This window comes from Dermochelys coriacea, chromosome 10 (assembly GCF_009764565.3).
Source record: "Dermochelys coriacea isolate rDerCor1 chromosome 10, rDerCor1.pri.v4, whole genome shotgun sequence".
Lineage (NCBI taxonomy): Eukaryota > Metazoa > Chordata > Testudines > Dermochelyidae > Dermochelys > Dermochelys coriacea.
Genome location: NC_050077.1, coordinates 30,828,185 through 30,849,586, shown reverse-complemented (window position 1 = coordinate 30,849,586; position 21,402 = coordinate 30,828,185). Strand labels below are relative to the sequence as shown.

At 53.5% G+C, this 21,402-nt stretch overlaps 1 protein-coding gene across 1 annotated transcript in view; it reads right to left on the bottom strand.

Moving 5' to 3' along the window:
* Window positions 1–21,402, bottom strand: part of LOC119862977 (cytoplasmic phosphatidylinositol transfer protein 1-like) — a 42,046-nt gene that overhangs the window by 10,430 nt on the left and 10,214 nt on the right. The window contains 7 exon segments of the mRNA XM_038420571.2: window positions 720–783; window positions 1,685–1,840; window positions 2,394–2,489; window positions 4,490–4,561; window positions 5,267–5,274; window positions 7,198–7,286; window positions 14,160–14,308. Of these exon segments, the coding sequence (XP_038276499.1) occupies window positions 720–783; window positions 1,685–1,840; window positions 2,394–2,489; window positions 4,490–4,561; window positions 5,267–5,274; window positions 7,198–7,286; window positions 14,160–14,308 (634 nt within the window).

Sequence of the window (21,402 nt, the reverse complement as noted above, 5' to 3'; positions counted from 1 at the left end):
TCATAGGAAAAGCCAGGAAATGGTGGCATCAACTGGGTGTGGGGGGGGAGGAGAAATTAGTGGGGTTAGCAAAGGGGACAGGACTCTGCCCCTTTGAAATGATCTCTAAAGCATTTTTGTGTTCAACAGTCACTGACACCCTGAAAGGGACAGAACCCCCTCGAGGGGGTTGGAGGAGCCCCTTGTCTCTGCTGCCTTATGCACCACAAATACGGCTTCCCAGCCCATAGCAGTGACACTTCACAATCTCCAGTGCCAAGTTCAGCCCTGGAGGAAGCGCCAGCCTTCCCTGGGGCATGAGACGGGTCACATGCCTTTATCAGTGGGAGGGATTGACCCCCAGTCCAGCACTGGCAGTGACCCTGCCATGGGCAGCTCTGCTCCCAGCACCAGGAGAGTGCTCACACTCGTGCTTTGCCTGCATTAGATGGAGCCAGAAGCAGAGAGAGAGGGCACTGTAAGGGCAAGTCTGAGGAGAGTGGGTTTGCCTTGGGAAGGGATGAGCATTCTGATGGCTGGGCCCCATGTTCCAGTGTGAACGGCCTCTTTCACTGTGGCAGGGAGGGGCTGCTGGGAAACCCTGGCATTGTAGCCCAGCCCAGATACAGGGTAAGGACCAGGGCTGGGGGGTGGAAGGGACCAGGGCAGGAGGCTCCTGCATTCCGCTGCACCGTGGGTTTCATCTACTGCCATAGCAAAATTGCTGCAGGCTCACTCACCACACCACTCGTCTATCCAGGCGAAGGCTTGCCGGTGTCCTATCAACAGGATGTCCCGGATCACCTGCAACCACAGCACAGTTATACCCCAGCAGGCACTGCCAGGGTTCCCCCCACCTCAGATCCCTCTGCTCTCAGCCCTGAATCCCACCCGCTCTGCCAAAGGTGGGCAGAGTCCTGGAACTGACTGCTTTGAATTAGCCCTGAAAGCTCCTCATGGCAGAGAGCAGGTGGCCCCTCCAGAGAGAAGAAGTAGGGTCTGTCATGCTGAGCTCCTGCATGCAGCAGCAAGAGCCTGTGCCCCCTCTCAGTGCACAGGGCTGGGGAAACAGCCAGCATCCAGATACAATATGATACATGGTAAGAAATCTGTGGCCATGCAGGATTTCACAGCTGTCACTGTGCTGCGCAGCCCATATCCACCTGGACCATAACTGCAACAGTGGCGACAAGACTCCCGCCTTCCTGCACCAAAAGCACAGGTCACTTGAGATCAAGGATAATCTCTATTAAGGATTAGCAGTATAGGGGCTATGACACACAATTGAGAGGTTCCGGTTCCATCTAGTAGAGGGCAGTGATACATCTGTATGTATGCTTGTGTATACACACACAGGTACAAACACTCATTCTTTAACCAGCTCATTAAAACATAGCCACAGCCAGCAGGGTCTACGTATAATCCCAGATCAGGTGCTAATGACTGCAGGGTTCTCAAGTCTTCACATGGGTTGGGCATATGCTCATCTAGGTCTGAAGCTGCGGTGCTCTGGGGGTCTCTTCTGCCACCAGGCAATAAGCTGTGTGGGCCTGATCTCCCCTTGTCAGACAGGGAACCTGGCTGGAACATGGCAACGTTGGAATCTTGCTGCCTCTCTCCCCACAGCGCCTGCGGACCCAGAGGTCTTGTCTCATGGCAGGGGCGGAAGCACCCCGCCCACAATGCCAGACCACCATGTACGCACCTTGTGGACAAACTGCTCCACTCGTGTCTGCAGCCCCCACACCTCAAACTTGACCGTGACCAGTTTGTAGGAGCACATGATGGGCTTGGTATGCTCCTGCCAACCTTCTCTCAGGGGCCCCCGGCCCGTCTTCACTGAGCTGAAGTACCGTGGGTCCTGCCGTGGAGAGGGACAGAGGGGAGCAGCTCAGCATGCCAAGTCTGGATGCCAATCACAACTAGAAAGGAACTAGCCCAACCCCATGGCCTGTGGCTGTTTCAATGCTCTATTTCATTCCAGCCCCAGAGTTGGTCTCCTCCCCATTTAGAACAGCTCATGGTTAATAGTGATGGTCAAGAACATCTGGCCCAGGCCTCACTGATACCAGACCTCCCAGCTGAGGATGGATAGATTTGAATGTATGAATGGGCAGGAATGTGGATAGGCAGGGGCAGGCACAGACTGGGTGGGAGGGCCGAGGAGGCCACAGCAGGCCAGGTGGGTGAGCTGAGGGGGCAGGCAGTGCAGGAGCAGGTTAGTAGAGGAACAGGTCCGTAGCTGTCAGGTTGGGCAGGCAGGTGTTGGTACAAGGGTAGGCTGACGAGTTGGTATGAGGCCCTGTAAGTGTGTGTTCGGAGCAGTGACAAGGGTGGGTGGAAGCGTAAGGATGTGCTGGCGACACCTATGTGCATCCTGCTCACTCCCTGTTCTCCTCCTGGACTGGCATTACCTCTGGGCTCTGGTAATAGCGCTCAGGAATCTCATCAAAGGCGATGTCCAGGAAGGTGACCTCATGATTGCCCAGGATTTTGTTACTGAGGAAGATCTGGGGGTGGAAGGGACAGGGTAAGAAACACATCCTCTTCAGCTGGCCCTGAGCACCCGCCCACACCCACCCAGTGCCAACACACGTTAGCAGGGAAATGGGCCCTAGAACTAGCTCTGTACCAGCTGGGAGGGCTCCTGAAAGCTCCTTGAAGATGACTGGAGGATAATTAACATGACTCCAATTTTTAGAAAAGGCTCCAGGCAATTACAGGCCAGTAAGCCTAACTTCAGTACCTGGAAAGTGGCTGAACTATTGTAAAGAACAGAATTATCAGACACATAAATGAATACAATTTGTTGGGGAAAAGTCAACATGGCTTGTGTAAAAGGAAATCATGCCTCACCAGTCTATTAGAATTCTTTGTGGAAGTCAACAAACATGTGGACAAGGACCCTCACCAAAGGCTCTTAAGCCAAGTAAACAGCCATGGGATAAGAGGGAAGGTCCTCTCATGGATCAGTAACTGGTTAACAGATAAGACACAAAGTATAGGAATATATGGTCAGTTTTCAGAACGGAGAGAGGTAAATAGCGGTTCTTTCCAGGGAGCTGTACTGGGACCAGTGCTATTCAACATATTCATAAATGGTTTGAAAAAAGGGGTAACCAATGTGGTGGCAGAATTTGCAGATGATACAAAATTACTCAAGATAGTTAAGTCCAAAGCAGACTGCAAAGAGTTACAAAGGGTGTCACAAAAACTGGGTGACTGGGCAACTAAATGGCAGATGAAATTCAATGTTGATAAATGCAAAGTAATGCACACTGGCAAACATAATCCCAACTATACATACAAAATGATGAGGTCTAAATTAACTGTTACCACTCAAGACAGAGATCTTGGAGTCATTGTGGATAGTTCTCTGAAAACATCCACTCAATGTGCAGCAGCAGTCAAAAAAGCAAACAGAATGTTAGGAACCATTAGGAAAGGGATATGTAATAAGAGAGAAAATATCATAATCCCACTATAGAAATCTATGGTACGTCCACATCTTGAATACTGTGGGCAGTTCTGGTTACTCCCATCTCAAAAAAAAAAATCTTAGAATTGGAAAAGGTACAGACAGAGAAGGAAAACAAAAAGGATCAAGGGCATGGAACAGCTTCTGTATGAGGCAAGATTAAAAAGACTGCGAAAAGAGATGACTAAGAGGGGATGTAATAAAGGTCTATAAAATCATGACTGGGGTGGAGAAAGTGAACAAGGAAGTGCTATTTACGCCTCCTCATAACACAAGAACCAGGGGTCATCCAATGAAATTAATAGGCAGCAGTTTAAAACAAACAAAAAGGAAGCACTTCTCACAACGCACGGTCAGCCTGTGGAACTTGTTGCCGGGGGATATTCCGAAGGTCAAAACTATAACGGGGTTTGACAAAGAACTAGATACGTTCCTGGAGGAGAGCTCCATCAATGGCTACTAGCCAAGATGGTCAGGGATGCAACTTCATGCTCTGAGTGTCCCCAGCTTCTGGGGATGGATCACTTGATGATTACCTGTTCTCTGAAGCACCTGCATTGGCCACTGTCGGAGGACAGGAGCCTGGGCTACTTGGACCATTAGTCTGACCCAGCATGGCCGTTTTTATGATCAGGCTCACTCAGAAGAGATGCTGCCAAAAGAGTGACGCTTGGGGTCTGAGCGATGTCCTCAGTCATGTGTGGCACACCCACACTGGCCCCAGGGAACCTGCTGCTTAGGCAATTGGACTGGAGGCTCTTGCCTCCTCTGGGAGATGCCGCATGCCTCCCGGGCATACACAGGAGCCCAAACACACCTAGTGGAAGGTCATTGGAGTGGTGTGGGGCTGCATACCACTGCCCCATGCAATAGGGGAAAGGAGCCTGAGGGCCTCACCCCAGAGCGTCCCCTTCAGCACCCCAGCCAGAGGCACTGGGCAGGTCTGGGCTAGGAATGGCTGGTTCCAATGGAGTTCAGCAAATATGGTAGAGGAGCGGTAGAGTGTGTGGAGTGCGTGTTGGAGCCACTTACATTCGTGTTGTCTCCACAGTTATCCTCGTACTTGGTCTCAATGTAAATGGAGAACTTTGGCAGGAAGGAGCACTGCAGAGAGAGGGACAGGCCATTATCAGCCAGCCTGGAGAACGGCACCCAACGCTAGCTAGGCCAGCGCAGGGTTGAGTCCTCCTCTCCGTTGATGGCCCCCAGTGAACCCCATGTCAGACCCGCTTATCATCAGAGGCTCTCATCAGATTGCTTGTCCGGGCAATTCGGTGCTGGTGCCAGCTTGCTAGCCTAGGGCACTATAGCCCCCTATCTACCAAGGCACAGCATGGGCAGTACCAGTGCCCCCCACACTGCCCAACTCACTGGCCTGCTTGTGTCTGCCCTGGAGGAAGCCGATGTAGGGAGGAGAGGGTTAGCGCAGTCTCATCGCAGTCTCCCTGACCCCGGGGAGTGAATGATGCTGGAGGCAGAACCACCCTGAGTTGCCCTCAGGTCAGGGACTGGCCAGATGGTGAGGCGGGGCCAGCCGTGGGGCCATCTACCCCAGGCGCACTGTAAGCGTGATAGATGGAGAAAGGGAGCGGAGGGGACTGAGTTTAGCTGTAAAAGAGGGGCTGGTGCTTTGCCCTCTGAACTGCCAGTCAGAAAAATAATGGGGCTGCTCTGAATTCACTCTCCTGCACACACACTCCCCCCCACAGCCATGTCTAGCAGTGCGGCAGGGCCATGCCAACCAGCAGCTCCAGTGGCGAGCCCTGTGGGGGTGCTGGGATCAGTATAATGTCAAGTCCCTGTTCTTACCGTGTACTCTGTGCCGACACCACGGCGATCACAGGGTCCGGCAGTGCAGGAGAGCAGGGCACCAGGGAGAGAGACGAGAGAGATGAGACCGAGGAACGGCTGCTGGGTCTTCATACAGCCAAGTGTCGCTTTGTGACTCAGTCCAGCCAAACAATGAGACAGCTCCCCAAGCCGGGGAGTAGGGCACCCCTGCTGCCACTCCCCATGCCAGCAGAGTTACTGCAGGGAGGATCTGTAGGGGATCTGCCCAAGCAGACAGACCGACTGTGCCAGAGCTGGGATTCAAACATGGGGCTCCTGGCTCCCAGCACCGTGCTCAGACCACTAGGAAATGCTGTCTTGCTTAGTGACACAAGGTGTGATGAGCTGATCCTCCCTAGAGGGGAGTTTGGCTCCATCAGATTGCACAATGCAGGGGAAGGGAAGGGGGGAGCAGCTTCTCTCTTCAGGCCTAGAAACAAACCCCACTCCCCAAGGGGAGACCCCCAGTCCTACTGGAAAGATCCCTACTCCCTGGGGTGAAGGACTCCCTAACTCCACCAGAGAGACCCTTCTACTCCTGGAGCAAAGAACCCTTAACCCAGCTAGAGAGCCCCCTGCTCCCGAGGCAAAGGACCTCCACCCCACCAGAGAGACCCCCTCCTTCTGGGGCGGAGTCCCCACTGCCAATGCAGAGAGTTGTCAACCCACTAAAACCCTCATGAAATTGACCTAAAACTCCTGAGCTTCAAAAATCAAGGATAATATGCTGGCGATGATGAATGGGGCTGGGTTTCAGCATGTCCCTTTTTGCCTCACCCTTGCGTGGGAACCACTCCCTTCTATTTGTGAGATCACCACTGGGTGCAAATACCGCCTCAGATGCACCCTCAGCGTGCTGCTGGGAGGGGAACCAGCTTGCTCTGTGTGGAGCGGGGAATTCAGGCCCAATGTCTGTGGGCAGAGGACACAGATGCTGCTGGCACTCAGCACTGCCAGGGGCCTGACTGGTTGGATTCCCCTCCATGCTGTTCTAGAGCAGATTATCGTCCAGCATTTCCACTAAACAACAAGCCTGTATTTTGCTGAGGGAGGTATCTGAGGTGCAGCTGGTTGGGCTATGCGGGAGGCACCACCATGGACAGGCAATGCCATGCTCTGGATGGGGATCTGGCACTGTCATACTGTGCTGAATCCTACAGGTGGGGCATGGGTCACTGGGAATCCCTGTGCACACAGCTGGATGCTGGAACGGCCCCATCCAAAGGCGGCGAGGGCTGCTGTGCAGGATCCTGCCTGGCATTCCAACCCTCATCCCTTTCAGCAGGAGAAGAGCGCCCCTATGGAGGGCTCAGGCAGCTGCTGGCAAGCCAGGGTAGCGAGGACCCTACGGGAGGTTCCACATTCATCTGCTCTGGCTGAGGACTCGCTCCCTGCACTCCTAGCTCTGCAGCAGCCCGGCAGGACTCTTTGTGCTCGGCTTTCCCTGCTGGCAGCATGTGTGGGGGAAGCCGCCAGCAGCCTAGCCATGGGACTGCTCAAGCAAGGCTTAGTCCTGCAGTGGAGATGGGACCAGGGACAGCTAACACATGGTCTAGGCCTGTCCACGCTGCAACACAAAGCCCTTTGTGTGTGTGTGTGTGTGTGTGTGTTTGGGCGGGGCAGGGGAGGACAGACGACTGGGTCCCCCAACCTGGTATGAAGGACCTTGAATCTCAGGAGGCCAGAGGGCGCAGGGAGATTTGCTTTGTAGTTCTGGATGTGCCCAACAATGGGAGGATCTGGGCCTGGGCCCGCTGTCCCCTATGCTGGTGTGAGTCAGGAGTCACTCCCTTGTCAGACCAGTGCCGTGGGAGAAGCAGCTGGAGAATGGGGAGGAGAAGAAGAATGGGGCCTCTCAGCGTGCCCAGAGAGCAGTGGCTGAGTGGGGGGCAGGGTTGGGGGCCTCTTACCCGTAATGGTGTAGGGATAATAGTTCCAGGCCTTCTCTGTGATGTAGAATATCCGGGGGGTCACTGCGCGGGCCCAGCTGGGCAGCTTGCTGCAGGGGAAGAGAAGAGCAGAGCAGAGAGGGGGGCTCTTGTTAGCACACAGAGCCCGGCTGGTTTTCACCCCTCTAGATCGACAGCCCTGGGCCTGAACTCCTCCGCTCACCCCCACAGCAGGTTAAGCACAATCCCTGCCAAATGCACCTCAGTGCTGACCTGCAGGGGCCACCACTGGGGAAGAGAGGGGCTGCACCCACCCTGTGGGACCCAGCTAGCCCTCACTGCCCTGGGCCCAGGCTTGAGCTCCTCACACCTTTCCAGTCCTGCAGTCCCCTAACCAGCCAGGGGCTTCCCAGCTCCATACGCACTGAGCTAGGAGACACTGTGCTTCCCAGCTGTGTCCCCCCAGTATTACACTCCCCAGTGGGTCCACTGCCATGCTCTCCAGCCAGCCTGCATCTCTCCAACTCCATCCTCCAGCCCCCCACAGCCCCACGCCCTCACAGCTCACCCACCTGGGCCCAGCCTCTCGCGCATTCCTCCCCCTCCAGGGAACACAGGGTCGGCTCCTGCTCCCACCAAAGCAAAGGCAGCTGTGCCCTTGATTTCAAGGGGAGCCAGCTCAGGCCCCTGGCTCCCAACGACTGCTTTTGCCAAGTATTTCCCCCCAGGCACTGGAAGCGCAGGCCCCGCAGCGTCGGGGCAAGGGACCCAGTGTATGTGTGCCCTGGGGGGAGGGGGGGGAGATGACTGTCACTGGGCTGGGCAAGGAGCCTCCTCTCACAGGCAGAGCTGCAGCAGCCGGGGCTGGAAATGAACAGTCAGCTCACGCCAGCTAGCTGTGACAGCCGCTCCTCACCCATTGGAGGAGAGCTGGAGGGGGGGAGGGAGAGATGAGGTGTGGTTTGATTAATTTTCAGCCTCTATAAATAGCATCCCCAAGAGGGGAATCGTGAGCGCCTCGGCTAAAAATACCCTGTCTAGCACCGGCAGCTCCCTCTGTGGGTAAGCAGCCGATCAATGCACTGCGAGGAGACGGAGCAGCCCAGCCAGGGTTGTCTCACACAGCCAAGCTGTCCATCGCCTCCCTCCATCTACGGAGGGGGCCAGGGCGCAAGGCCAGTTCACAGGCATCGGCGCTCTTCTCCAATCTATTCGCAATTGCTGACAGATGAGCAAGGGGAAAGCCAGAGGGTTGTGCCGCAGCAAATGGAAGAGAAAACCAAGGATGGGAAAGAGACAAAAGCCAGGGGAAGGGGCAGTGAGAGTGAGCTTCAGTGAAACACAGAAACAAAGGCCCACTCAGCTAACCCAGGCATCAGACAACTAAGCACTATAGTGTAGGCAGAACCCATCTGAGTCCTTGTAATGGGGCTAAAGCCATGGACAGCCCTGGGTCTCAGCTTGTTTAAAGAGTCCTGTCTACACTACAGTTTGCAGTGGTCATGTAATTGGGTTCTCCAACTCAGCTGTAGGGATGCCCTGAGACAGAGAATCCTGGACCAACCCTAGGACTCTGTGCCCATAAAATACTTTGGTGATTCTGCTGGAGTCCCTGCAGTCCCTCTATAGGTCTGGCATGGCCACTGGAGTCAATGCGAGCTCTGCACGTGGCAAGATCAGGCTGTGGGGCTGTAACAAGCCAGACACACAGATCTTTAGTGTTGCATTGCCACTTGGTGGGAGGACAGGCTCTGCCTTCCTCGGCTGCCTCAGTAGTGCCCATTTTTCTCTCCTGCTTCATCAAACGCCAAAAGGCTTGGGCCAACGTTTTCAGAGCTGGGCACCTCAAGTTCAGCTTCTCAATCCATGTTCAGGCACCTAAACAGGCGCCGCCTGCACAGAGGTGCCCAGCCACTGCACCTTCCATTTCCCTGCAAGAGCTCAGCACCTCTGTAAATCAGATCACTTATCTTGGCACCTACAGTCCCCGTTCTGCAAATGCCGGTGAGGAGTCCCACTGCTTTCCAAGGGACTGGAGGTGAGCCTAAGGGTCTGGATGGGTGGGTCCCCTTTGCGGAATCGAGGCCTGTATATGGGAACGTTAGTCTCCCAACTTTAGAAATTGGGTATAACTGACTAGCCCAAACGGTGACACTGTGGCAAGAAAACTCAGCTCTCCTGCACTCCCAGTTCCAAGTGTTGTGGGTTGGCTTAACCCTTTACATTGTTGGGTGTAAGCATGAAACTCCACCACCCCTCGTTGAAGACAGCTGTAAGAGACAGCTGAGCAGACCCCCCTAAGACAAAGGGGGTACGATAGCCCACCCAAAGAATTTGAACTACAAAGGCACAGGGGTCCACAGGGTATTGCCTTGGGGCGGGGTATGTGTGTGTGAGAGAAAGAGACTAATAAGAAGGGGCAAAAGACACACACAGCCTGGAGGCATGGGGCTGTAAGCAAAGATTACCATCTTCTGTTCTTTTGGCTGCTCCTGCATTCAGGGAAACAGGACTTGGTATGTTTCTTGGAAACAAACAAAATTGCCTTAACACTACCAGACTCCATCATCAATTTCTCCCCCCCAACTGGAAAAGCCTACAAGACCCAAATTCCGGTTAGCCCTCAGGTCAAAAAAGGGAACACAAGCTTGAAGCAGATTATCTCTTTCCCCTTTAGCTGAATGAGAACCTCAAAGTGAATCTGACCAAAACTGCCTAACTCAGTTTTCCAGCTCCTGCAGAGTGGTATGCAAAAAGGGAACAGCCAGTACCAGTGATGGCAGGCACATGAGATTTCTAAAGCTCTTTCCATTCTAATCACAATTGTTAATAATTCAATAAGGAGCTACTTTAAAATATAAGTACTGGCCCTTAAAACCTTGCCATTGTTACCTTAGATAAATCATGGCTGAGTTATTTCCTTGTAGTTCCCTATATGAGTCATAGGGAATAGCTTGAATACTGCAAATATTGAGCTGATCTATTGGCAAATACTTATTTAGCTTTCCAAGGCAATTGGCGAAGCTCAGTGTAGCAGCATGGTAGGGTTTTTAACCTACTGGTGTGCTTTTACTAACAGGTATTTTGCAGCACGACTGGACTAGGTGGCAGCACTGAGCTCGCTAGCAAGCTGTCTGCATTTTTCAGCGGCCCCCCAGAGTCATCTCTTGTCTCAACAATAAGGGCTCAGAGAGAGAGACTGCAGCTCTCTCCGGAGTCATGGGCAGACTGACACCTGACCAGAACAGGGGAAGACATGTTCAGCCCCAGGGAGGCTCGTGACTAAATACAAATTGAAAGGAGCGCTAGGTGTGAATAGGCCAGATGCAAATTGCTCCATCCGGTGTGAATAGGCCAGATGCAAATTGCTCCATCCGGCAGGTACCAAGGAATAAGCTGATCACTGCGCTGCTAGACAGCATGCATCCAGCGTGGGGGTTGGCTGAAATATCAACCACTGGCTATTGCCAGAAGTCAAACACCAGGCGAGATGGACCAACAGTCTGATCAGGTATATGGCCCCAGCGCCTGGCCAGGGTTTGAAAGGGATTTCTAACCAGAAAGCATTTAAAATGTGTGGGGCAGGGAACTTGCCTCCTGACAGCTCTAAGGAGTGCCCTGCACAGGGCTGGAGCACTCAGCACATTATCATCATTTAACTTGCGCGAACAGGACAGAACCCATCACGCTGGGGCGATCCCTGCACAAGCCCTTCCTCACAACCAACATCCTCCCCACAGGTCTGTAGTCTGACTTCCAAACTCTGAGCCAGCCTGGGGCCTTCTCCCTAGAGCTCTCTATGGTGCATCAGTTGACTGACACTGTTTTCCTTCTTGGGCAGGGCTGCTAGACAGAGCCTTTGCTCCTTTCAGACTCACTGGATCTTTGGGGCAAAAGGTTACGGTGTGTGAGGAGGGAAAGGGGGTCAGAAAACAGCCTGACCACCTTCTCTGCCATAGGGGGTGTGACACAGACCTACCCAGGCAGGTATATTACCCCATCTTCTCCATGTTTCACCGAAGGGGATGAAAGCTAAGAACTAGCTGATTGTCATGGTTACTGCAAGGGGGATGAACAGGACTAATAGGTTAAGAGATATGCAAAATATAGACTATTAGGTTGCAAAGTGAGTCTTGTCTCCTGAGCTGAGGTGGGATCTCAGGGCAAAGGTAAATGGAGATTCCTCCAGGAAGACAGCAATGTGTTTACTGTGGCCCAGGCAGAGACTTGGGCATTTACAAAAACAAAGGAACTGCAGGAGGGTTCTCTGAAGAGGTAGGGCCCTGGGCTAAGAGACAATAGCCTGTGATTATAGAGGAGCAGAAGAATTGGTGATGGGGTGAGCTGTTATCCTTTACAGAGGAGAAATTCTGTCAGAGGGGGTGTCTCATGAAAGGTGGATTCCAACTTTCTGAACTGGACAAGCATTGCAAAGACTAACCATTGGGTGAAAAATACCTTAGATGGGAAAATAACCTGGGAATAAGTACAGGCTATCGAGTGGGGTTCATGTTTCTCTTTTACTGGCAACCTTTTGTTTCCAAACCCTTTGATTTGCTTTTATTTGAATCTCTGTCTCCAGCTCTGTTTGGTTTTACTGCAGACTGGCTAGGGGCCTTATGCAAACTTTGCGAAGGTGAAACCCATAAACGGGGGGACCCTGATTCCCCGGAGGCAGCGGTTCGGTGCTCACTGCGGGTGTCCGGAAGACCAGGGATTGGGCACTCATGTGTAACCCAGTGGGGTGTGTCCATTACTAGCGTGCAGTATGGGAGAGTGCAACTCCTGGAGCCCAGAGTGGAGCGCTGGTGTTGCCAGCAGCTGGTGGCTGAGGATGGGGTGTTTCCCCCCAGTGGGGACAGACAGGGCTCCCTCCCTGGGAGCAGGTGGTCGTTATTCACTCTGGACCCCTTGGGAAATGTGCTCTCAACTGCAGCCATTGGCCCCGCCACCACTAACTATGGGGCTGACCTCTGCCTCCTGACCACCCCCCCCCCTTTGAGGACACTTTGGAATTGGGAAGGCAGTAACCTACCTGGGGACTCATTAAAGAAGGAAGATGGAGCAAGCAGCCACTCAGCACCCTAGAGGGCCTTGGAGCGGAGGGCTGGGAGCAGCGGGGTTCCAGACATCACCCCTGGGTGACTCAAAGTGTCTGGGGATGAGATCAGCTGGAACAGATTGACTGGGGTTAGGGATTGACATGACCATGGTGGGGAGCAGGGGGTTCTTAGATGGCTGAGTTCTCTGAATGTGCAGGGATGGCCCACTGCCAAGCCTCATGAACAGAGCCTAGTAATCCTCAGGGACGAGCCCCTGCACTTTCCGTCCTGCCCTGCTCATGGTGCCCATTTACCACCAGGTTCTGTAAACTGGCGACAGGCGCTCTGGGAAGATTTATACAAGAGCGCACTCTAGGGCTGGAAGCTCGGACTCCTGGGGTCTATTGCTAGCACTGCCCTTGACCCGCTTGGTAGCTTTGGACACGTCACTTCCCCTCTCTCTCCATATGCGGGGTGGGGATAAGGAGAGTGACCCACCGCGAGGTTCTGCTCACGTTAGCAAAGCACCTAGATGCTCAGATGAGAGCTCTCCAACAGCAAAGCACCCCTGACCCGCAGCATCCACAGCCCCTAATGTAGGGATCGGCAACCTTTGGCACACGGTCCGTCAGGGAAAGCCGCTGGTGGGCCGGGACAGTTTGTTTACCTGCAGCGTCTGCAGGTTCAGTCAATCGCAGCTCCCACTGGCCGCGGTTCACCGTTCCAGGCCAATGGGGCTGCGGGAATCAAAGCTGAGCCAGAGTAAAGGGGATACTGATGTACATGCTCCTCCTGCTGCCAGGTGGGAACATTAATCTGTGGCAGCTAGCGAGAGACAATGCTGGGACGTGGTGCCTGGATGGGCCCCAAGAGTTATTTCTGCAACCTGGTTTCCTGTGAGCTACATTTGCAGGGAGTGGGATTCCCTATCAGGACCATGCAGGACCTAACACAAGAGGAGAGCTTTGCCTGGAGGATATAACACCATCTTGAAATGCAAGAGGAAAAGACACAAAGTGGCTGGGGATAGGGACCAGCTCAGCAAGAACCTCAGGAGCTCTTGCTACTAAGAAGTCCGTGTCACTGTAGCGGATGTGTCACATACTTCTTGGGATTCTGCTCCCGGGGGTGGGTGAAAGCAACCTCTCAAATGCAAATGATTGGCTGAGTTGTAGGTGAGTTAGTGCTTTCAGTAAGGGGTGAGTCAGAGAAAGAAACGGTGGGGGGGACGGTGCTGGAGAGAGCCCAAGGGATTTCAAAGAGAAACCAACACAGAGAACAGGTACGATCCAGTGACCAGGTCTTTGGAGAGCCTGGAACAAAGGCTAGATACAAAAAGCATGGAGAGAGAAAGGAGCTGGCACATAGGGGACAGGAGAATCAGACTGCAGGTTCTAATCCCATCCTTGCTGTTTGGTGGCCCTGTGTGAAATCAGTTGGGGATCTCAGTCTTGTGGAGAAGTGTCCACATCATAAGCCCTCTATCACCACTGGCTCTAACTGGACCAGTCTCAGCCGAGAGGCCAAAGACTGACTGGGTCCCAGAGGCTGCACTGTCCTCTTGCCCATAGAGGTGAGGGCTCTCAGGTGGCAACATATAGGGGGAGCGTGCACTGCTGCTGCTTGTACTGTAGCCATTCTAGAGCCACAGCACTACATTATTATTTATGATTAGCAGTGTGGTAGCACCTAGGAGCCCACTGTGAACTGTGCAAGATGCTGTACAAACAGAACAAAAAGAGAGGTGCAGCCCCACCACTGTAAAATGGAGTTTAATAAAACACCCTCCAAGATGTCAGGGTTGCAATCAAGGGCCCCTTACTCAGGAAAGACCGGGTTCATTAGGGAAGCCTTAAAACGCTCAGCTTCCAGGGACAACGGCAGAAGTAGCCTGTGCTTTGCGGATGATCACCCGGGGATGGCTCAGAGGAGAACTCTCACCTGGACAGGTGCACACGTTTCTCGGTGAACTGTCCAGGCCCGTGGACAGGGTCTTCGTGTGGCTCATTTTTCACCACCTCCACACCCTCGCCTTTTTCGCTCTCCTGGTGACTGTGCTTACTGATCATGTAGAGCTGTCCAATGCGGTACTGCAACAAGAGGGGACATGAGCAGGGATTCCACGCTGCTGTAAGGTGCAGGGCGAGAGAGGCCCCTCTTCAGCCAATGCAGGATTGTTCCCAACTCTACAGTGAGTAGCGTTCTGCCTGGCAGAGCTTGACATTTCTCCGAGGGCTGCTAACCCTTCCTTGGGAGACTGGCCACAGACCTCTCCTCTCCATCAGGCTTCTTTCTCCTGGGGTCCTGCCCACCTTTTCCCTTTTATCACCTGCTCCCATCACTCCCGCTTGCAGCCCACCCCAAACAATTCCTCTCCTGCCTTGGCATTTACACCCCTCGCAGACTTGCCGCAGTCTCCTCACTCTTCGCTTAACTTTCCCCACCGTTCAGTCTCTCCCAATTGGTATTTTGCTCCTCCTCTCTGAAAAGCTCCCATTAGTCAATCCCTCTCTAGTAAGGCAGAGCCCAGAAATGAACACAATGGGCCCACTTCTCCACATGGGGTCGCTTACACCAGTACAAAAAGAGTGTAAAATGCTGCCGCTGACTGAGGGAGCATTGCACTCTCACTGAATTCAGCCCAGCACAGCACCCCAGAGCTGGCCAGAGAACCTAGCGCCTCCTCACTCTGAGACGCTACTGCATATGCCACCCTCCATTGTATGAGCCTTTGTTTTCCGTGCCATATCACACTGCAAACTCCAGTGCATGGTACACACTACCCTGGGGTTACCCAGGCTGTCTAGGCTCCCCCCCCCATAGAATGGTTTGTTTTTCTCCCTCCCTGTGTTATTTGTGTGCATTTTGCAAGCTGATCCTTGGGTTCTCCTTTTCTCTTCATGTTTCTATTGGATGAATACTCTGCCCTGGCTCTTATTTGCAGCTCCTCCCAATTTAGAATCATCGGGGAATTTCATTAACTTGCTGTTTACTCTCCCTGCCAGATCATTAATGAGGATATTAAATGGGACTGGCCCCAACGCAGCTGGCACCCTGTTCACAACTCCCCCGTTGCTGCACACTGCTGGCTGGCACTCCCCTTCGTCAAGGGATGCAAACACAAAGTGGAAGAGACATGCGCATGTCTTGTAGGTAGCCTCATGGAATGGAAGGCTTCACCATGCTTCCCCACCCCACCCCTCGCCCCCCACCCCCGGCTCACATTGAGGGCAAAAAGGGGAACGGAGACTGCCTGTTCTTGCATTAGGCCATGCTCCCGAGCAGCAGGTCCGTACCCCAACACTGCAGGGCTCCTCCCTTTCTAGGGGAGAGAGCAGTTCACGCTCCACCTCCACTGGGGCTGCTCCCACCTCTCCAACTCCTTTAGCCCTAAAGCACACTGCTTTAGCTCTACACCACCCGATTCCCCAACCTTGTCATCACCCTTTTCTCAGTGCACTGGAAACCTAGGGCCTGATCCTGCAAGGTGCTGCGAGCCCTCAACTCCAGGTGAAGTCAGTGGGATTTGAGGGCACTCAGCACCACATGGCATCGGAGCCAACATGCATTCAACCCTAGGCTTTCCCACCCTGCTCCAGTCTTGGCTTGAAGGGATCGCTGTTACCAGCTTATTTCAAAGTCTACATCCAGCCCTAGGCATCTGCACCCTACCCCAGCTCTGCACCCCCTGCATCAGCAGCTCATGGCACAGTGCTTTGTGCAGAGACCATTGTTTTGGTAGGGAAAACACCTCCTAGCAGGGGAAGGCTGGACATGGGTGCTGAGCCCTGCATTTACCAGCAGGGGGCGCTGCAGAGAAGAGCAAGAGGCTCCCTCCTGGTGGGTGGGAATATGGCTGCACACCTAGCCCAGGGAAGCCTGTCTCGAGGCAGCTCTGGGGGAGCATAGAGCAACATACAAGCGATAACCACGGCCTCTGTTTCTGCACTACGGGGCTGCTTCTTAGATCCTCTCTGGTTTCCTCACTCATGCCATTCACCCCCAGAGCCACCAGGGTTCGCACCCCTGCTCGCCCAAAAGCCGCCCTTCCAGGGCTCCGTGCGTGAACCAGCACCACAGCGAGAGGAAATGGGTTCAGACCCAGCCCGTATCCCGACCTTCGCTGTGGCTCAGCAGGGGCCAGTCACCCCTCATTATTGCCCTCCTCCGCCCTGCCCCACTCATTCACCAGTTAGAGGGCAGCATCTGCTGTATGGTGTGGAGCAGCCACTGTGCACACCACTCAGGGGATGCAATCAGCACCCAGCTCCCCTCCACTGCCACAGTCTGGGGGTCAGGGTGTGGGGAGAGTGCAGCCCTGGGTTGCCATGGCAGCACCAGCCAGCTGGTAGAGGAGGCTCTGGAGTGGGGGACTGTGAGCACAGCATCATGTGGCTGACTCTGCCCTCGGCCTCCCCACCCCACCACGAGCCCCAGCTGGCATGGCTGAGCAAAAGGCCTGGCCGCTCCTTGCAGGCTGAGGGCCTAGCAGAACTGAAGGCCTCTCTAGAGCAGGTGGGTCCCAGACCTTCCTGCCATCCCACTGAGCGTGCTCCAGACCCAAGCAAAAGGAGGCTGCGCCAAATCATGCAGGGTGCCACCGTGTGGGAGCCTGGCCCATGTTGGGGATGGAAGCACCCAGAGTTGCATGGGGGGCAGAGGTGGCACAATGGGGCCCAGCACCCAGGCTGAACACCCTCATTCAGCAAGGCAAGGAGAAACGGGGCGTGGCTGTCTGCAGGAGAAGGAAGGGGTGACAGTACCTCATGTTACTCAGTGGCATCCCATGTGACCTCTTGGTGGCAAGGAGGGGGGTGCATTGTGGTACATCCACCAGCCCTGCCCACTGACATCCTGCAGACAGAAGGGGGTACAGCCCCTGGACTCCCCTACCCCTATACTTCCACAGGCGATGGCCGTGGTCCTGCAGCTGGCAAAAACCTCTGTGCCCCCAGGGACGGGGGGGAGGAGATATTTGTCCCTATTCTCACTTTCCAAGCAGCTCTTCAAACTCCACCACAAAACCCCCAGCCCTCCTCCTTCCCCCCAGGAGGGCTGGGGGAGGGGACCAAGTGGGACCTTTCAGAGGAACTCAATCAGCCCTCATTAGAGGCCTCTGGATTTTCTATTGTTTCCTGAGGCTGAAAAGGATGGGGCTGAGGCTCAGCCCTCCAGCTGGCTTCCCTGTCCCCTCCACGCTGGTCCTCCTGCTGCCTCAGGAATAACTGCCTGGCCTTTGTTCATATCACAGACCCCAGTGGATCCCTGCCTTGGCCTCAAACCTGTCCCAGCTGGGCACAGGCAGAGAGCAGGAAGAGGGGAGGATCCTGTGTTATCCTCCCGCAGCAGGAGTTGTTGCAGCCACTCATAGCCACTGCAGTCCTGGCCTCTCCTGGCAGGGGATGCTGAAGAGAGCAGGACAGGACCACTGGATGCAGGGGAGCTCCCAGCTGCTCCTGTCCAAGCCTCTCCCAGTAGAGGACCCTGGTAGCAAAGGCTGGGGAGCAGAGCCCGGGTGTTAATTCCCCCTACTAGGCCATGGGGTTGTACTAAGGTTCTAGCTGCCGTCTCCCCACGGCTGGCTGAGTCAGCCTCCATTGTCAGCAGCAGCTCGGCCTTCCCATCCATTACCCAGCACTGCTGCCTGTGTAAATATTAATAATGAGCATGGCACATGGAAACAGAGCTGAGCAGATAAGCTATCAGCCGAGAGCATGTCCGTTCACACCTGCCTGCCACTGCAGGAGCCTCGGAGGCACCAGGCTTGGGCTCGCTTTCCCCCGCCCCCTCCCCGAGCGGGGGAGTATAGAGCTGTTCCCTCCTGGCGGGGATCTCCCTGGAGACACAGTCTGAGGGCGCCCAGCCAGGGTCTCAGTCAAGCTGAGGAAAAGGTACTATAGGCAGACCTGGTGAGACACCTAGATGTTGCAAATCTAAGCCACGGTGCAGTGGTCTCTCCCAATGAGTGGGTAGGGCCTTATAGAAACTACACTCCCTTTGTACAGAGGGGCTTGGGGCTTAACAGAGGCACTGGACTGGGACTCAAGAGACCTGGGTTCTATTCTCAGCTCTGCTGCTGAACTGCAGCATGACCTTGAGCAAGTAATTTCACCTCCCAGTGCCTCAGTTTCCCCTCCAGCCATTTGTCTGTTTAGCCTGTCTGTTCTCAGGCTCACAGCCCCTAGCATGAGGGGACTCTGACCTGGCTCAGGGACTCTAGCTGCTGCTACAAAACAAATAACAGTGAGTAATGAAAGCGCTACATCCACACAATGACCTTTGGGCCTGGGCTTCCTGGCTAACTCTCCAGCTCATCCAGAGAGCAACCCCTGCACTGCTGCTGTCATAGACAAACAACCAGGGCTGACTGAGAGCTCTGAGCTGGGGGATCTGTGGCTGGAACACTCCATTGTTTGCTGTTCTGACAGTCCTCTGGGCTGAGCAGGGAGCGCTGGCATTACCCATGACATGGGGCTAAGGCCCATTTCTTTTTGTAACTGGAGTCTATGCCTCTCCCTGCAATGATCTTATTTCAAAGCCTCTAATCATGCCTCAGTCGATCGCCTGCAGCCAGTGAAGAGAACACACATTCCCTGCCCCAAGCCTCGGGATCGGAGGAGGTTGTGTGGCCTACTGGGAAGAGCATGGCACAAAAGCTGGGATAATACTGGGTTCCAGTGTGGATAACGCAACTGACTCACTGGGAGGACAAGTGCGCAAACTGATGTCTCTGGAGCTGACCCTAGGAAACCTCCCTGTGGCCCCAGGCCCGTACAAGGATGATCCCAGCTCCTAGTCCAAGCTCGTCCCAGTAGGCCACACAGCCGCCTCCAATCCTGAGGCCTAGAGCAGGGGGAGCATGTTCTGTTTCTAAAGGCACGTATGGTAAGTCACTCCATCCAGCAGCCGGGGTACAGGGGAGGAGAGGAGGTTAGCACACTCAGACTCTTTCAGGCACACCCACAGGCCTCCAGCCAGGCTAGATGGAGTCAAGGAAGCTGATAATTCTGTCCCCTCAGACTGAGTCTCAGTGTGTTAGCAGACATGGGACACTGCAAACTGTCTGGCTGGTGAAGCTCAAACAGCACCACAGAAAGGGCTAGTTTCTGCTGTGCAAACATGAACCACTCCAAGCGGGTCAGCTTCCAAGTGCTCTTCCACTGGCTGCCTGGGCTGTTTGCTCAGCCCCATGTCAGACTTAACCTCATTTTAACCAGGATATTCTCAGGGTGTCCAGGGAGGGACGCTGCTTGCTTGGAATGCCATGGCTCCAGGCCACAATCATCCTTTATAAACAGCTATAGTACAGTAGTGCCTATAGACTCCAGCTGAGATTTAGGGCTCCATTATGCTAGGCACTGTACATACATCATTGAAGACAGTCCCTGACCCAATGAGTTTACAATCTAAACAGATAAGGGCTCAAAGGGGAAACTGAGGCACACATGTGGGAAGTGAGCTGCTCAAGATCACACAGAAGGCCAGATCTCCCAAATCCCAGTCCAGGGCTCTAGCCACTGTACTGTACTACCAGATCCCTCCCAACTGAAACCAGGGAGTGGCAGGAGTGACAGTTCCTATCACAGCAACTGGGAGCCATCTTTAGCCTATCTGTGGTTTCCCTTTACAAAGTGGAGCCTGGAGATAGTTCGCCACTTTTCAAGCACAATAAACCCTTCTGGAGGCATCTGCTGAAAAGAACACTGACTTTTTGTTCAACAAATAACATGGGAGCAGAAAAAAAAATTTGATGATGCTTCTGCATAATAATGATTTTATTGTTCCACTGAAGATCCTATTCATCATTCTAATGGCCAGAGAGATCTTATGTCCACTTCACCTAACTGTAGATGTTCTCCAGATGCTAACATGAAATCTTGGATCTCTTCGCACACTAGAAATAGACAACCCTGCAGTCCCCAGAATACATTTGGAAAAAGCCATGCTAGTGGGCATCCTGAATAAATTGCTGATGTGCCCTTTCTAATCGAGGCTACAAAGTAACCTTTGTATAGGGATGCTGGGGACGTACTGTAATTACCGGGGCTCGCCGATGGGAATTTATGCCTCTACATAAACATTAACACTCTAGTTTACTGTTGAGAGACTAGGGTGTAGCTCAGAGGAACCCAAAGCACCAGTGTTCTAAGCAGATTAGCCATGGCTCTCCATAGCCATGGTTTGATATTACACCAATGCTAAGATGGATACTTGGGAGTTCTCAGCAAGCATGGATATTTGAGATTACTATCAATATACTCAGTTTTAAAGCATGCCACTATTGCTCCCTATATGTTACTAAGCTTATCAACAGTCTCAGTAGTTATGGGCACAGTAGCTTACTACAGATAAACTCACAGCTTTGTACCACAGACAGTGTAACTTACTATGGGCCTCCTCACAGCTCTCTGCAAGCATGGGCAATGTGCTGTATGCTACTGCTGCTAGCCTCGTGGGGAATCACTACTAGCACACGCCTACAGCAGTTAGCATGAATAAGGTCAAGATCTGCTTCTAAAAGTAGCTGCCTGTAACTACATTGTAGGTTACTAGGGGTAAATACTCGTAGCCCTTCTGGAGCTCGTATTATGCTACTGGCATAGGTACAGCTAGCTGTAAGCAATGACAATGCACAGCATTAGTCATGGAATAATTATTGACAACACTTTAGAGCTTGGATCTCCTCATCCTACAATACTGCGTGTTAAAGGAGACTAATTGCTTGAGGAGCGCATGCTGTCTTGAATTATATCCCATCAGCACATGCATTGCCGCGGCCAGCTTCCCCAGATCACCCCAGGGCTGTTGTGCCACAGCTAGGAATCCTCAATCTGTTGTATTTAATCAATCACAAGCCAATTGTTGTTAGCACTAGGGAAAAGTCATAGGTTCACCTTGTAGGCTACTAAAGGCTTTTTGCCATAGTTCTAATAGCAAATTCAGATCCGGGGCTTAGGCCCCTAGATGTCCGTACTGCACCTAGTACAGCCTGGATCTCGGCTGTGGCCTGTAGGCGCTACAGCAATACAAATAATATATGGATGCATGCACAGGCAGCTTTGTGCTTCTGCTGCAGTGACCCCGGCTGGCCCAAGAGAAAGCCTTGCAACCCCTATGCTCCAAAACATGGGTTTCAGTTTGGAGTGTCAATACCCAAACACAACGGAGGCAGCCTCTGATGCTG